Consider the following 18,271-nt stretch of genomic DNA (forward strand, 5'->3'; position numbering starts at 1 on the left):
TTGTCCTTCCTAATTATGGAAAAAATAATCACTGCTCTTATAGATAAAAGACATGCCAGTTCTTTTAATGAAAATAATTAAAAGCACATTTGCTTTGGTTGACCTCTTTAGTTTATCTTGACGTAAATGAAGCAAAGATCGTGTTTAAGCTATCCTGCAACTTGCTTGGTATGTGGCTCATGATATAGGATACCTTTAAAGCCAAGGCTGCTGTTGTTTTTCCATTCCATTAGCCAAATGGATGTTGTGGGAGGTTGCATGGAGCATTTTTCTGAATTTAAAATAATGGATCACTTCTGGAGGAATGTGCTGCTTCTTGGTGGATTGGGAGGGGTGGGTACGGGGAACCCACAGCATATTGAGCTTTTGCAAATGAGAAAGTTAACCCATGGGTTGGTGGAATCCACACACTTTTCTTGCAGAGGAAAATTAGTTTTACAACACCAATAGGTAGGAGAAAGTGATGGTGTAGGATCTCTTTAATGAAATGCATAGCTTTTTAAATTACGTACAGCTCTTCCTACAAATAATCTGATATTGGACCAACATTGGTATCTTATCTCTCCACATATTAAAAGGTGTCACTCTAGGAGTATCTGTGTTGCCTCCCAAAGTGCATGCCATAACAACAACAACAACAACAACACATTATAAAATTTGATTTTTCTGTTCCTGGTTTGAAAGTGTTATTTCCTGTTTAATTGTACAATACTTACTTCGAAAGTAGTTGTTGTACTCCAGAAACTTCATTTTTGTGTCTGCCACAAACTATGTTGAATTGGTTGAGACACCAATTGAAATCTATAGCAAAATGTGCTACAGGGTGTCCCACAAAAACAAAGTTTTTGCAATTTAAGAAACGTTTTCCATGTTTACATGTAGATCCAATTAGGAAATGACATTCACAGCTCAGGAACAAAAACTGTTACATAGTGTAATCGACATCTATTGAAATTGTTGTTCAGAGTTATTTGTAGAAATAGAATTAGGAAAATGTGTGCAGTAGGATGGTATGAAGGAACATGATGCAACTGCCTTGCTAAAGCTACCAAAATCTGACACTAATGGGAGATAACTTGTGTGTTCTGTTATTTACCTAAATTCAATGGAAGAATGAAGGAGGATAAAACTAGTAATTGATTGAAGTAGTACAGAAATACCTTGCTGATAGGTTGGATGGGGGTGATTTGTCCTGAGGAAGTTCCAATTCTCAGCTTATTTAAATTGATCGTACTTTTAAACCCTTAAGAAGGATCTTGCAAAAAACCTTGTTCCTTCTTGCTTTCATCCAGTTAATACTATGAGCTCTAAAGTATGTTGGACAGCAGAAAGTGTGGCTTGCTACCTGCCCCACTTGGGAAGTTGCTAAGTCATTATGTTACCATCGCTCTACATCAGTGGTTCCCAACCTTTTTTGACCAGGAACCACTTGTCCAGGGACCACTTTGACCAGGGACCACTTTCCAACATTAGTACCAAAAGGGTTACGAATCAGTTTTTGGTCAATTTTAGATTCATTTTGGTTATTTGGGGTGCCGATTCAGAAAACTGCATTGGATAGACCACATCAGCTCTAGTTTCTGATGCAGAACATATGCCATCCAGTAGTCGACATCTACTTGTCCACAAAAAACCATATTCTAGAACCGATGTGGTCTATCCAATGCAATTTTCTGCATCAGCAACCCAAATAACCCCAGGAACAGGCCTTAAAATGAAAACACCAAGAAAAAAAGTTGGGTTGGGCTGTGTTATTATCAGTAGTAGTGACGGTGAGGCCTCGGACCATATTTTAGTTCTTGCGGACCACTGGTGGTCCACAGACCACAGGTTGGGAACCACTGCTCTACATGAATGGGAGCTGTAGTTTGGTGAAGCCCCAGCACTCTTTGGCACAGAAGGTTAAACATCTTGCAAAACTATAACTCCCATAATTATGCCATGATGACCATCTGTTGGGTTGCTTTGACTCCTTGTCCTGCATGGCCAGGGGTTGAGCTGGATGGCTTATGTGGTCTCTTCTAACTTTATGATTCTATGAGAATGAGTGTTATTTATGTCTTCTTTTCCTCTTGGTTTGAAGATGACTGTGGCTCCCAAAGACACTCTCTCATGAAAGTACTTGTTTCTTGTCTTTTCCCTCTTAGCTGGTGAATCGATGTTTGTATTCAGGGAGTGCTGACAGGACAGTGAAATGTTGGTTGGCGGATACTGGGGAGCGAATCCGAACATACAAGGCTCACAAGCACAGCGTCAGTACTTTGAAGTACCATGCTGGGATATGTAAGTTCTCCCAAGATCCTTTCTTGATTTGCTTCCTCTTATCATGTTGCTTAAAGGTCACATTCTCCCTGTGTTCAAATGAAAAACAACAAACACAGGAAACCTATGAAATGGATCTTTGATATATTACAAGTTGAATCTCCCTTCTCTGGAATTCCGAAATCAGAAAAACTCCAAAATAGTCTATATAGATAGATAATTATCTGAGATAATGTCGCCTTTGCTTTTGATGGTTCAGTGTACACAAACTTTGTGTTTAGACTTGGGTCCCATTCCCAATATAGCTCATAAAATTATTAAAAATATTGTATAAAATTACCATCATGTTATTCGTCTGAGGTCTAGTATAGGGCAGCTGCTTTGAGTCTCCTTGTGGAGAAAACGTAGAATATAAATAAACAACAAGAACAATAATATCCACCGGAAGAACCTGTCCCATGTAGACATGGTCTCACACATATGCATATCCCTTACAGGAAGTCATCCAAAAAGAATTCACCTGTATTTGAAAGGGTCGGGGAAGCACCTCAACCATTTCTGGAGTGCTGCTCCATGGTCATTTGCTTCTCAAGGACTTTCTACATATGCCACAAATGGTGACATTGATCCAGAGTTGGGCACTATAGATAGGTGCCACTAGAGTCCATTCTACCAGCTTGGTGGATGGCAATGATCTGCTCCAGTGACTGTATGGCATCTGCATGGCCCATTGACACCAAACCCTGATCACTACCATTGGACCTCCATCCTTATTCTCCATCCTTCTGGGCTTAGTGGCTACCTTAGTAGTCATCACTCGTTGCATCTGATGACAGTAGTCAGAGCCACAAAGGGATGTGAGAAAGGGGAGGGAGGAAAGAATTGCTTTATCCTTTCTCCTCTTCCTTCTCCAATCGCTTTGTGGCTTCGTCTGGCATCTCTACATGCAACAAGAGACGGCCAAGGCCGTTTCCATACCTGGTGGATGCCGCTAAACCCAGAATGACAAGGAGAAGGTAAATGCCACCATCTGTCCATGGACTGCCCAAGGCAGAGAAAGTGAGATGTTCATATGTAGTGGCCCACTATTCACACTGACACAAAATCCAAATTTTCAGAAAAAATCTGGAACATCTCACAGCATTTTTGATGCAGGACAATGCTGTGTTAAGTGGTATTGTCCCTCATTAGGGTGAATGGATCCTTTGTGTCATGTGGATGTTATAGAGTCCATTCACTCCTGCACTGACTCACTTGGCTCATATAGATGGATCCTCAGAGAGAAGGAACAGGACTAACTGACTTCTTGAAGACATTGAATGGGACCTCAACAGAGAAGGAAGCAAAAGGCTTGGGTACATAGACCAAAGGATGATAGAGAGAGGGATAGCTATAGGCATTTCTACTTCCCCATTGTCCCATCTCTCACAAGTGTTAGAAAACCCTGTCTAGAATGGTAGGCCATCTCAACCCATTCCATGGCGCTCATTTCTAGGCACTTCTAAAACAGTAGTTAATGAGAAGGTAAAGCTTTGTGTGTGTGCTTAACCTTATCTCACCTGACATTGCTCCATACAAAATCATCTCCCATTTTCATACATATATTAGAAACACACACAAAGCGTAATTGCAATGTTCTGAGTATTGGGTAGACATGAAAACTTGTTTGCTTGTTTTTTGGTCATTGGTTTTTGTCTGAGCCGACTGGACGACTCAGTTTCCCCACCCAGATCTGAAGATAGAAGCAAATTAATTGGTGTATTGGCATCAGTGCTTGGAATAATACGGCAGGAGTACATCTGACGGTCATGACACCATTTCATGTCTTTGGAAAGCAATAATGGTGGTGGAGACAGAGAGTTTCTTTAGCAATGTTTTTCCCTTTTAAGTTTCTCAGTTATGTTTGCCAGAGAGGCCTATAATCCTTGGTGGAGACTGTAACTGAATACCTTTTCAAAGCACACAATGACCTGTGTCACCGAACGAAAAAGAACAGCACATTCCACATAAAAATATCCCTTTGTGAAAGAGGTTAAGTTTAAAGATGACCTGCTGTGTTACTCAAACAATTAAAATTGTGGTTGGAAGTAGAAATACTGTCTAGCTTGCTAAGTGCTGATTCATTGATTATGTTACATCCCTATGTTATATTTACTCTACAATCTCATATTGTATGGAGTTGTATGGTTATATATGGTCTTTCTACTCAAATAAAAGTTGACACTGATAATGGATTTCCCTGGAAAAAGGACTATGCATAATAACCATTCTGCATTCTTTTAATGGGAATTAAGTCCCACTGAAAGACGCAAATACCTCAAACGGTACCAGATCCTGTCTGATCTTGGAAACTAAGCTAGGTCAGCCTTAGGTTGGATCTACACTTCCATATAATCCATATAATACACTTCTGGATTCAGGAACTGGATTATATGGTAGTGTTAGAGGGGCCTCAGTTAGTACTTAGGTGGGAGAGTGCCAATCAATGTCAGCTTCTCTTTAGCTATATTTCAGAGGAAGGAACGGGCAGAACCACCTCTGAGTATTCTTTGCTTTAAAAACCTATGAAAAACTCATGGGTTCTCTATAAATCAACAGGCGACTTGAAGGCACATATAAATGCGCAAAGAAGTCCTATTGGATTAAACTGAGTTTAAATCTGAGTGGATATGTATGGGATTCCTAATTTGTAATGGATTATAAGATTTGTTTTGAATCCACATATTTTTTGCAGTTTTTGGTATTTGGTGAACAATGCATTTAAACAACCCATTAGGTAGTGCAGGGAATGGGATGGTAAGGTACACAATGCTGTCCAGATGTTTTGCGTTTTGTGTTACAGCTCTCATAATCCCTGACCATTGTTTATGCAGCCAGGGGCCAATGGGAGTTGCAGTTCAAAACTTTGGACTGCCTTCTGGATGTTTCCTATTTTGGGACAGAGGGTTGAGGGTTAGATGTCCTAGCCATACTTCCAGCTGCCATGGATTTCACTAAAGATTCTGGAGAAGCCATGACTCTAACCTAATTCCTGTGACTATTAATGTTAAGGTATATATGTGCTCAAGAAGTAGAATTGTTTTAATGAGAATTATATTCCGGATTACACTCCGGATGGTACCAATTTAGGCAATAGTTTCCAAAGTACTTTATATCCTATTTATTTATTTATTTATTTATTTATTTATTTATTTACTACATTTATATCCCGCTCTTCTCACCCCGGAGGGAACTCAGAGCGGCTTACAAATCAAATGTACATACAATATATCACTAGCATAGCACAATATAAGCATTAAATTACTATATTGTACTATATCATTATATGGTAATATTATTACATTTACATCAGAGTTTGGAAATGATACTTCTGTGGACCCAAACTCCCAGAATGTCCCTTTTCTTTCTTTCAGATTTTCCTGGCAATATTCTTTTAAATGTTCGTGGTTTTAATGTTCTTTTCCCTTGTATATTTTGTATCTTATTTTGGTTAGCTGCCTGGTAGAGCCTTTGGATGATGAGTTGGATGCAAATACTTTACTAAGGGAGTATAATTTGATGTTTTGTGAGGGAAATCGAACATCTTTGTCCTATTTTTTTTTTACAGTGTTTACAGGAAGCGGGGACGCTTGCGCTCGAGCTTTTAATACAAAGACCGGCATCCTGCAAAGAGTTTTTCGAGGGCACAAACTGGTTATCAACTGCATCCAGGTGAGTTGCCAACTTTTGGGGATTTCATCATCTGCAGATGGGAAGTATTTGGCTACAATTCCATGGGGCAAGAATGGCTGAATACAAGTTGAATTATAAGGTATTGATCATAGATTGAGTTCAGTGGTAGAGAAATGGTTGGTTTTCTTATGGGATGAAATATCCCAAGGAAAAGACTTCATTCTCTTTCAAGTTACTGCTTTTCTGCATCACCAAAGAAACTGATATAATTGTCTACCTTTAAAATAACATTTCAACAGACTTCACACTGATAGATTCATAGAATATTAGGACTTCTCTATAATGGCCCCAGATGTCCAAGTTGCATCTAAGGATTTCCAGTATATCACATTGGATAAAATGGGGTTTAGCCCAGTTTTATCCCACATTACATAAACTTTTGGAGATTTTATGATCTTTGGAAAGATGTGACCTAGTCAGAAGTCACGCCCTTTTGAAAAAATGATCCCATAACCTCTTGGTAAAAGCATGACCTGTTTGAGTCATAATCTTTTTTTGGGAAAATGGCATTCATGCAAGGCAATCAGGTTTCTCATCTGTTAGACTGATAAACTTAGATATCTCTTTGTTCTGTTAGGGACAAAAACATGCCAATGCACAAAACACATTGAAGTTTCAGAAGTGTTCTTTTAGTTGCCCAAAAACATCTATTCTCCCTTAAAATATATTTGCCTTTAAATCATGCTCTCAAGAGACAAAATAAGCAGACTTCTTTAAAAGTAACATAGTTGGTTTACTCACAAACTTCATGTATTCAGCATACAGGTACTTTGCATATCAATCCGGTTTCAGATAGAATTTGAAATACAGTAGAGTCTCACTTATCCAACACTCGCTTAACCAACATTCTGGATTATCCAACGCATTTTTGTAGTCAATGTTTTCAATATATCGTGATATTTTGGTGCTATATTCGTAAATACAGTAATTATTACATAGCATTACTGAGTATTGAACTACTTTTTCTGTCAAATTTGTTGTATAACATGATGTTTTGGTGCATAATTTGTAAAATCATAAACTAATTTGATGTTTAATAAGCTTTTCCTTAATGCCTCCTTATTATCCAACATATTCGCTTATCCAACGTTCTGCTGGCCCATTTATGTTGGATAAGTGAGACTCTACTGTAGTTTCTCTGTATAGGTAACACAGGGCATCTTTCTTATAATCCAATGGAGTCTAATGCCTTCTGTCTGGTCTGAAAGTCCAATGACGTCTCTAAGCATACTGTTCCTACTGAAGCCTAAACTGAACTGTTTCTAAAACAGAGTCTGAGTGCTGAACAAGCCCAGTTCTGATCACATTGTCTGCAACCCCTCCCACAACAAAGAGTTAAGGAAAATTGCAAAGCTATACACACATATACAATACAATAAGCAATCTGAATGATATACATAACAAATAACTAGTGCAAACTTGAGGAGGTTGCTATTTCCAACATGAAGAATGCTGGGAGCTATAGTTTAACAAAATCTGGAGGTCTTCATGATCACTATTCCTGTCGCATACATTTGCATGCAATTAAATTTATTTACAGTATTTATATTCCGCCCTTCTCACCCCGAAGGGGACTCAGGGCGGATCACATTATATACATATAAGGCAAACATTCAATGCCCATAAACACATCAAACAGAGACCGAGACAGACAGACGCAGAGGCAATTTAACCTTCTCCTGAGGGAATGTTCGATTTTAGCCACAGGGGGGAGCAGCTGCTTCATCATCCACTCTGATGGCACTTCCTCGCTTCCTCATTCCAATGTTGTAAATTAGTTAAACTTGCCTCCCCACTTTTATAAGTGGTACCTTATTTCCTACTTGATAGATGCAACTATCTCTCAGGTTGCTAGGCCATCAATGAGCAGGGGCTATATTTTATTTTTAATTGATGGGTGCTCACCCCGCCACGGGCTGGCCTCGAACTCATGACCTCATGGTCAGAGTGATTTATTGCAGCAGCTGCTTACCAGCCTGTGCCACAGCCCGGCCCCTAAATGGCACTGTGACTAGCTCTGAGTACTATTCATATATTGGAAAAGAAAGGTTAGTGTATTGGCCAGTGCATTCATCCTTGATGTTGTCTAAGGGATGTTGATGTTGTCTAAGGGATTCTGGGATTCTGAGATCTGCAGCGTATCAGCTACTTTCTGAAGCTCAGGTAGAACTGCATGCTTAGTTCCTTTTGTGTTTCCCGTTGTTCCCCATTTCTCGTTGCTTTGAACTTGGGAGAATAAACGGGATCTGTCATGGTTGTGTTGCGTGCTGCCTTTGGCTCCGCATGAACACATCCCTTCCCCCTGAAAACACTGTGGGTGTCTTGACAGCCAGTCATGTCTCCGTAAAAGGGACGCCTCGGCTCTCCTCGTACCGAGCGTGGAGTGAAGTCATCACGAGTAGGATCTGTGCGTGGGCCATGCATTCATTAGTCTCCGCGAAGAGCAGCTGAAAGAGCCCAGCCTGGTTTTGTTTAAGAGGAATTATGGGATTGTGTAGGGGGGATTCTCATGAAGAACGGTGGATAAAGGAAGGAATGGAATCCCTGTGAAAGCCCCCATAACATGGTAATCTTCTCTTCATGGGTGGCTATTCTCCTCCTCCACTTTGTTAGCCTGCACAGAGCAGCTCTGTTTGACCTACTAAAGCTTGAAATTCCAAGATTTGTATCACATTTGAATGGTCAGAAGGCTTAATATAACCCAGGCTTAAGCTTTGGAACATGATTTCGGTGCTGAAACCTTGACAGTCTGCTCTACTAGACTGACGTGGAAGAATGTTTTAGATACAAGTGGAGAAATATTACACTATGCAAAAAAATTGAAACATTTTCTGTTCCTGGTTTGAAAGTGTTATTTCCTGTTTAATTGTGCAGTACTTACTTTGAAAGTAGTTGTTCTACTCCAGAAACTTTGTTTTTGTGGCTGCCACAAAGTATAGTAGAGTCTCACTTATCCAACATAAATGGGCCGTCAGAAGCTTGGATAAGCGAATATCTTGGATAATGAGGGGTTAAGGAAAAGCCTATTAAACATCAAATTAGGTTATGATTTTACAAATTAAGTGCCAAAACATCATGTTATCCAACAAATTTGACAGAAAAAGTAGTTAAATACGCAGTAATGTTATGTTGTAATTACAGTATTTACGAATTTAGCACCAAAATATCATGATATATTGAAAACATTGACTACAAAAATGGCTTGGATAATCCAGAAGCTTGGATAAGCAAGGCTTGGATGAGTGAGACTCTACTGTAGTTGTTATACTCCAGAAACTTTGTTTTTGTGGCTGCCACAAACTATGTTGAATTGGTTGTGACTCTAAGAGGTATTCATTGAAAAACTATAGCAAAATGTGTTGCAGGATGTCCCGCAAAAATAAAGCTTTTGCAGTTCAATAAACTTTTTGTGCCTAGGTTATAAATGCCATTTCATAATTGGTTCTGTCATAAAAACACAGAAAAAGTTTGTTAAACTGCAAAAACTTAGTTGCAGTCTTGCACATTGAAAGGCCAAAAATAGCATATTTCCATTAAGGAAAATTACAAGCGAAGTGCCACAAAATGAAGTTTCTGGAGTATAACAACTACTTTCAAAGTAAGTACTGCACAATTAAACAGGAAATAACACTTTCAAACCAGGAACAGAAAATGTTTCAAATTTTTTACATAGTGTAATATTTCTCCACTTGTATCTAAAACATTCTTCCATTCTTACTTTCAAATTTTGTTACATAGTGATAATTAGAACATCATATAATACAGGATTTCCAACTAGAGTAAAATAGTAATAATAATAATAATAATAATAATAACAACAACACAACAATAACAACAACACTTAATGCAAGATTTCCACGTAGAGCATAACAACAACGACAACAACAACAATAACAGCACTTAATGCAGGAACTCCTACTAGAGCATCTCCAGGAGGTAGATTTTCAGCTTCTTTGCAAAGATATCCAGGGAAAGAGATCTCTGGGTTTGGGCATAGAAAGATGGGGAGCCTGCTGTACAAATGGCATGCCTTGCATTTTTGCAATAAAAGCTGCTTGTTTGCTTCTGTGCTGTGCCGCAATTGTTGTGGTGGCTAAGCTGTCCTAAGCATGGGCCTGTTGTTCCAGATTCACAATGAATTATTGTACACAGCTTCCCACGATGGCACGCTCAGGATCTGGGACATTCGGCAGATCTACAAGCGGAACAAGCGGCGCTTCAAGGAGAGATCCATCCAGGGCAGGCGCTCTCAGAAAGGGACCCTCTCTCGCCTCTTCAACAACAAAGTGGGGTGCATAGTGCACCAGGAAAGCGGAGGGGAGCAGGAGGCCGTCGAACTTGTGTGATAGATGGACTAGAGTGGGAGAGGTTATGCACCCTTCTATTAACTGCAGAGACTGTGCCGGAACAATCTGTGACTTGTGCAAGTGTGTTGTGCGCCTTCGAATCATTCCCAACTCATGGCAATCCTATCTTGGAGTTTTGTTGGAGATATTTGTTCTATGGGGGTTGTTCTGAGGCAGAGAGAGACTTGCCCAAAATCACTCATTAAATTTCCATGGTTGAGTGGGAATTTGAACCCTGGTCTCCAGGGTCTTGGTCCAGTGCTGAAACCATTACTCCACATTGGCTCTCGAAAAGCCTCATTCCATCTGCAGACCTCATCTAGATATTAATAGGATAAGCCTAACAGGAACTTGAGCCCCGGTAGCTAAGTGTGTTAAGGCACTGAGCTGCTGAACTTGCAGACTGAAAGGTCCCGGGTTCAAATTCCGGGAGCGGAGTGAGCGCCTGCTGTTAGCTCCAGCTTCAGCCAACCTAGCAGTTCGAAAACATGCCAATGTGAGTAGATCAATAGGTACCGCTCTGGCGGGAAGGTAACGGCATTTCATGCAGTCATGCCAGTGACCACATGACCTTGGAGGTGTCTACGGACAACGCTGGCTCTTTGGCTTAGAAATGGAGATGAGCACCAGCTCCCAGAGTCAGACATGACTGGACAGGGGAAAACCTTTATCTTAACAGGAACCTTAATTTAAATTCCCGTGTTTGCTGCCTGCCTGGCACTGCCAAATAACTGTTGGAGCTTAGACAATTTTAGATCGCAGCTCCCGGAATCTCTGAATGACTTGTGAATTTTGGAATTGCAATCCAAACAGTGACATTTCCAATCGTGGCAAGTCCGTCACAAGTAGTATCAGGCTGTTGTAAGATCCACAACTGCTGGCGGAACAGCATTATTCTTGCCATTTGCAAGCAAATTACAGCCAGAAATATTTCATGCTCTTGAAAGCATTCAAATCTCAAGAGCATTTTGAAACGCTGCTTTCTTATACAACAGCCATACCATGTTTTGTTGCCTACAGGGTCCTCTCTGGACATCCTACGCACTGCTTCAAGATCTCTCTGAATATGTGCAGTGCGTTTTAAGCTAATGTAGCATCTGGGTTTATAAATCCAGTACCACTGGAAGAAGCAGAGAAAGGAGAGGAGAAATAGATATATAGGTGCTGAGATGGAAAAGTGTTTTTGTCTGTGAGGGCTCGGGAAGATGATGTGATACTTGAGGGATATATTGGAAAACAAAGATGTTATCCTTTCCTCCAAATGTTGCTGTGTACAGAGATGTGGAAACACGTTTAAAGAGGTATATATAGACACACAAGGAAGGTTAGGTGCTGGCTAATGGAAATGAACTCAACACTTTGGATTTTATTCCCCTTCTGACACTTTGTGAGGCTTGTTCTGCAGAGCCAGCTGTGCAGAAATCGAATTGGCCGAGCAGATGCCCAAAATCCCTTGTCCTTTATCTCTGAGGAGTTTTATGGTGTATCTAAGGCTGGATCTGTACTGTCCAACATCCCAGGATCTGATACCAGATTATTTGCTTTGAACTGGATTATTATATGGTGGAGGCTCCTTTTTTGGAGGCTTTTAAGCAGAGGCTGGATGGCCATCTGTCGGGGGTGCTTTGAATGTGGTTTTCCTGCTTCTTGGCAGAATGGGGTTGGACTGGATGTGCAGGGGGTTGGACTGGATGGCCCATGAGATCTCTTCCAACTCTATGATTCTATGAGTCTCCACTGCCAGACAGTCTGGGATAAACAGGTAATCTGGGATCAGATCCTGTGATATAGGGCAGTGTAGAAGGGGCCTCCGGCTACTATGAAAACCTGGGATTTGGAATTATTTGGCCGAGAAGGCTAAAGACTATGTAAAGTTACGACTCCCATCATTCCACAGCATGGCAGTTAAATTGGTGTTAAATTGCATTCACGCTACAGCGTATGTGCACCCAAAGAATATCCCAGATTATGTTCCTGTTCTTTCTGATTTTCTTTTGTAGATTCATACATGATCCCAGAATATTATGTGCCAGTTCCTGGTAAAAATCAGAGGGTTTCACTATTAGATCCCCAAGTGTGTTTCCTGAGACCTGCTACATATAGCAAACCTTATTGAAATGAAGGACTTCCATCCCGAGCATAGAATGGTAGAGTTGAAAGAGATCCCATGGACCATCTAGTCCAACCCCATTCTCCCATGCAGGAACACAGAATCAAAGCATTCCCAACAGATGGCCATCTAGCCTCTGCTTAAAAACCTCTCAGATAGCATATTCCAAGTATATTATAGTGCAGGTATAGGTAAACTTTAGCCCTCCAGGTGTTTTGGACTTCAATTCCCACAATTCCTAACAGCCTACCGGCTGTTAGGAATTGTGGGAGTTGAAGTCCAAAACACCCGGAGGGCCAACATTTGCCCATACCTGCTATAGAGTCATGCTGGAGAATCTAGAAAATGGTTAGAGAGGACATATTCTATTGGAATAAATGAAGCTGCAGATGGCACTTCTGGGGATACGAGGGGTGTACTGTAAAACATGAAAAAGAACAGGGACACAATCTGGATCTTATCCATCAGTCCTGATGTGCCAAATGCTGTATGCTAAAGTGCATGAAGACAGATATAAGACTTTTCAAAGTCTATGAAAAGCATGATCTGGGTGCAAAATACGTTGCTGCTGCAAGGAGGAACCATAGCTGCCATTCCATCCTTTGCAAAGCTACCTGTGTTGAGAGAGTTATAGAAGTAGAAGTATTTCCATTGGCAGTGTTATTTCATACAGTGTCCATCCATAAGCTCCCTAGAAGTACTCAGTATCTCCTGAGATGTTTAAATCCTGACGGGTCTAGAGATCTCTCATTGCCTTAAGCCCATGGTCATCTAAGAATCTTCTGGTTCTTTTTCTGGGCATGCATTTCCTTCTTTCCATTGAACATCACAGAATGTGCCCAGCGAAAGCTGCTTTTCAGGTTAGTAATTCCCAATTAAGTGTCTCTTTGCTTAATATCCTGGGGTTAATTTCCCTCCCAAGAGACTGGTCTGAATCTAGCAAGGTGTGTTTGAAGCTCTCGGTGGGGTTACTCTAGGACAAAACAACAAAGAGTCCTGTGGCACCAGAAAATCTCATTTTAGCAGCTGCTTGAATTGACTGTAGGTCATTTCATCAGTGGCATGAAGCATTATCTAGAATTTCAGGTTTATATGTGGTGCACATGGATGGGAGGGAAGGAGAGTTGTAGACAGTGAGGTCAGAGGGAAATTAAGCTTAGAAGTATAGTAAAAGTGGCTAGTAGTCACCAAATCATTGCATAAATGTCCTGGCACCGTGCAAGACAATTAACAGCCTGTAGCCTGGGAGGGAATATGCAGAGGAAGGAGCAGACACCTTGCTCTGTCAGTCGCCTTGTGCAAACATATCTCCACCTTGCTATTAACATGAGCAGAAATGAACACGAAGCATGTATCAAGTGCCCCTGCCCATTGATGAACACAGCTGCACATATCTGGTAGCAAAAGCAGAATGGCTTCCTCTCGGCAGAGATAAATGGCTCCTTTGTCAGCAAATTGACATGTGCAATACTGTTAATTATTCCACAGATATCAGAAATCTCCCAATTTCTTCATATTAGACATCTGTTGATGCTTCCTTTCAAAGGCTGAGCTATCTATCCCCCTATTTTTCATTCTTCTAGCCATCCTTAGTGGACATCCTTGCTTTTGAAAGGAAAGGGTGGGTGGATTTTGGTCTTCAGTTCTGGATGGAAGGCAGAGGGGGTGTTTTGGGGGTGGCTGAGATACGTTAGCTAATCTCCATAGGATTCGTGATGGAATGGGATTTGCATTAAGTTATTTCAGAAATGGGAGAGAAGTGGGTAGGTTTCTTGGCAGGCAGGAAACATGAATCCTTTCAGCAGAGATAAGCATTGCGCTCTCCAGAATGTGCAAAGGAAGGACCAAGTGGCACCAAAAGCCAGCAGAATAACCTACATCTATTTGGGCTTGGAGGTGGGATTGTAGGATGCAAATAGAAAACAGTGCTTTGGAAATTTTGGGTATTTTGGAGTGTAAAACCTGGCATTCCCCTTGTGAAATGACCTCTGATAATTTTGGAGCCCTCATTGGCACAATGGGTTAAACCCTTGTGCCGGAAGGACTACTGACTTGGGTTGCTGACCTGACGGTTGCTGGTTCGAATCCAGGGGGAGCGTGGATGAGCTCCCTCTGTCAGCTCCAGCTCCCCATGTGGGGACACAAGAGAAGCCTCCCACAAGGATGGTAAAACATCAAAACATCTGGGCGTCCCGTGGGCAACGTCCTTGCAGACGGCCAATTCTCTCACACCAGAAGCGACTTGCAGTTTCTCAAGTCATTCCTGACACGGAAAAAAATGTTGGCTATGGATTTCAGAAAGCTGTACTCCCCAAAAGCAACTTTTCCAAGGTCTTGGGAGCACTTACCTGTTAGTGCTTTGAGGCTTTGAAAGCATCTGTTCCTTGGATAGTGAATCTTCTTGATCTAGGGATGAACATCTTCTCTGTTCTCTCTCCTAACATTTTTTTTTAGATAACCACTGAGCCATAAATATGGAACTGTTGTGAACTTTGTTGTAGCATGGCATGTAATTGAGATGAATACTTTTTGTTCTGTGTACATTTTTGGTGGTTTTCTTGGTAATATACTGTAGCCCAGGTGTTGTCCATGAAATGTTGAATAAAAGGGGTTGGATAAGAAGACTTGGTTTTGGAGATGACATTGAATTTAGTAACAGTGCATGGAGATGCTGGCTTCTGCATAGTGCGGACACATGTAAGTGTGCAAATAAACAATCAAGGGATTCCTCTACAATCAGTAGTCCCCATCCTTTCTCCCCAGTTTAGCTGCCCAGATAATAGTGAAACTCCAGGATACTCTGGAGTTTCCTGTAAATTCCACAATTTCTTGCAAATTAAAACCTTCCTGTGGTCACCTTTTGCCAAAAGTTGTCCATAAAGTCATGCTGGATGATCTCAAGATTTCTCAAGAAAACATATGAAACAAATCTGCAAATAATCAAATCTGCTGAAGTTAAATCCATATAAATATGTATGACTAACTATACTTGTACATCCACAGATTTAAATATCACATCAAATTGTTCATTTGTTGTGTGCTTATTTGGATTTTAAACACCATTGTGTCTCTGCCTTATTTATTTGTGCTTTACACAGTATAATCCGATATGTGTCTACTCAGAAGGAAAGGCATTTGACCTCCTGTCAATGACAACAAACATCAACGTAGTGCAGGATCAAAACAGAGACCAAACTGGGGTGCAGAACACATGTAAAAAGGATTCAAACAATCCATATCAAAATTAAAAATCAGACTTAAGCATGATCCTTTTTAAGATATGGGAATTGGAAGAAATGAAAAGTTGACTTGAAAGTCACTGAACATTGTATGTTGACGCAGGGCTAGAAATGAGGTTGAAATGCACTTTTAAAGTAGTGAAGTAGCACGAGGTGGCCATAAATGAGCTAATTTCCTTTATCTCCAGTCTCAGTCTGTAGCAATATTTAGAATAATACAACACACCAGATGTTGTTGGACTACAGGTCTCAGCATTCCTCACCATTGGGTACATTGCCTAGGACTGCTGGGAACTGCTGGGAACTGCATACTGCAATACTGCAATATGCAGTATGAATATTTTGAACTATTACAGACATACATGAAGTCCACAGACCTCTCATATTCCTGAATGGGTGACTGGTCATGTATATGCCAGACTGCCTAGTTTTGTTTTTATAATAATATACTGCCTAGCTCTCCTCGTTTCATAAGCCGTAGTAATTAATGAGTACAGGAAATGGTGCTTTGAAAGAGAACTATTCGCAGTATGACCTAGCTGCTGTTAGGCCACACAAGCTACTTTTCTCTCCCCCTTATTATCTATTCATCATGGTTTTCTTTCAAAGGGATAGTCAGAAGGATCCTTATTAGGAGACGTCACCCTCCTGCCCTCCGTTCCAGAATAATAGATCACAGCCCTTAATGAAACGTTGCTCCCTTCCAATACCAATTCAAATGGCAACTGAAATTGAGCCTAATGTTGCACTCCAGGCCTGGAAACACATCCAGGAATATAAGCAGACAGTTTATTATAAAAATATTTAAAAATCATATAAAAATCAGGAACAAGAAAAGAAAATATATAATCCAAAAAGGTTTAGCAACAGGTGATATCCAAACAATAATCCAAATGTCTCATAAAGTTCCAGAGATGGCAAAGTCCAGGAACAGTGAAACGTAAAAAGGAAAGTATGGTATATAATGTGTGGGTACTACGTTGGTAATGTAATATTATCTTCTATATAAACAACTTTTAGTGGCCCTTGTTTTACAAGCTGCAAAAGAAGGGGATTATGGTTTCATATTAACAACAATCTAAACTGGATAGTGGTAGATCATAGCCCGCTGGAAACTCTTACGTTTACTAATAGTATATATTGCAATGAATGGATACCTAAAGTAAAGTATTCATTGCAATATATACTATTAGTAAACGTAAGAGTTTCCAGAGGGCTATGATCTACCACTATCCAGTTTAGATTGTTGTTAATATGACACCATAATCCCCTTCTTTTGCAGCTTGTATAACAAGTGCCACTAAAAGTTGTTTATATAGAAGATAATATTACATTACCAAAGTAGTACCCACACATTATATACCATACTTTCCTTTTTACGTTTCACTGTAGATTATAGACATCTGCGTTTTGAGTTACTAAAGTCCAGGAACAGCCAGGAATCACAGATACAGCATAAGTCCGTAATCATGAAGGTATAACTAATAACACTTGAATAGGAATACACGAACAGGAACACAGAAAATTTATAGGATAAATTAAGTCCAAAATCAAAGCTTGACTTGAAACAGGAACAAGAGAACTCAGGCTTAGCTTCACTCTTACACAGCGTTGCCTGAACTAACCTTAAGGTAAACAACTTGTTGTTTAATAGACACCCATGAAATCATTCTGTTTCCCATGAATTTCTTTTACAACTTCCCCACGTAATCTCTCTGAACAATGCAATCTATTTTCAACTCTGGTGTGTAAATGAAGACTTTTGTTGGATCTCTGTAGCTGCAGGTGGGTTCCCATGGGAATCCTTTTTATCACTCAGCTCTTCACTCGATTCTTTATATGCTGTTGCTACTTCTGACTTCACTGAATGACCTTGAGGCCCTGCATTTTCTGAGCCGGTTTTCTCACAGATAGAACCATCATTTCCTAGACTTGAGGGCCCATCACTTTGTGCCACAGGAAAGCTCATAATCCTCTCTAAATCACCAGTTAAACCATCAGCCTCTGGTGACTGATCTACAACACCTAATTACCACCACCAAGAGACAGGATTCTATCTATCTATCTATCTATCTATCTATCTATCTATCTATCTATCTATCTATCTAACAACATTCTTGGAGAAACAAGGCATCATTACACATCTTAGCCTTTCAGGAACATTCACCTCACCTGTTTTCAGGTTGGATAGCTCCTCTACAACAGGTATTCATGAGGAACAGCCATGAAACAGCTGGTTGTGACCTTTAGCAACAAGAATGAAGCATCATATAGTCTTGAATCCTATTGGTTAGTTTAAATTCTGTGTGAGCCTATCAAATCAAGAGTTAATATGGAGAGTAAAGTCACAGTATAATCTCACCGAGTCAATTGATTTTTCTCTAGTTGGGACTAACCACAAGATTCATAAATTCAATAAATTAAAATTTAATAAATGAATATGTCTGGATTGGATTGCAGTCCAAAAACATCGAGTACCTCAAGATCTTTACCCTGCACAAGATAGAGATATATTGCAACTTATTCCGTTTATTTACACACCTATTGCATTTCATTCATTGCTTTAATTTCTGTATCTAAGT

The 18,271-nt window shown here is 40.2% G+C and overlaps 1 protein-coding gene and 1 long non-coding RNA gene across 6 annotated transcripts in view; one reads left to right on the forward strand and one right to left on the reverse strand.

Moving 5' to 3' along the window:
- The window catches only part of wdr86 (WD repeat domain 86), a 41,512-nt gene that overhangs the window by 14,604 nt on the left and 8,637 nt on the right, over positions 1-18,271 (forward strand). For 2 of the 5 annotated variants that reach the window (XM_003221919.4, XM_008112264.3), the window contains exons 5-7: positions 2,148-2,283; positions 5,870-5,973; positions 10,122-15,477. In XM_003221919.4, the coding sequence (XP_003221967.1) occupies positions 2,148-2,283; positions 5,870-5,973; positions 10,122-10,340 (459 nt within the window). In that variant the 3' untranslated portion in view covers positions 10,341-15,477. Of the gene's footprint in view, positions 1-2,147; positions 2,284-5,869; positions 5,974-10,121; positions 15,478-18,271 lie in introns of those variants that run through there. The other 3 variants (XR_506530.3, XM_008112266.3, XM_008112265.3) reach the window with 2 other exon arrangements.
- On the reverse strand, positions 452-17,913 carry LOC134292475 (uncharacterized). Its single transcript, XR_009999719.1, has 2 exons — positions 17,862-17,913; positions 452-2,351 (listed from the first exon to the last, which is right to left on the reverse strand). It is a non-coding gene; the product is annotated as an uncharacterized LOC134292475 (long non-coding RNA).

This window comes from Anolis carolinensis, chromosome 6 (genome assembly GCF_035594765.1).
Source record: "Anolis carolinensis isolate JA03-04 chromosome 6, rAnoCar3.1.pri, whole genome shotgun sequence".
Lineage (NCBI taxonomy): Eukaryota > Metazoa > Chordata > Lepidosauria > Squamata > Dactyloidae > Anolis > Anolis carolinensis.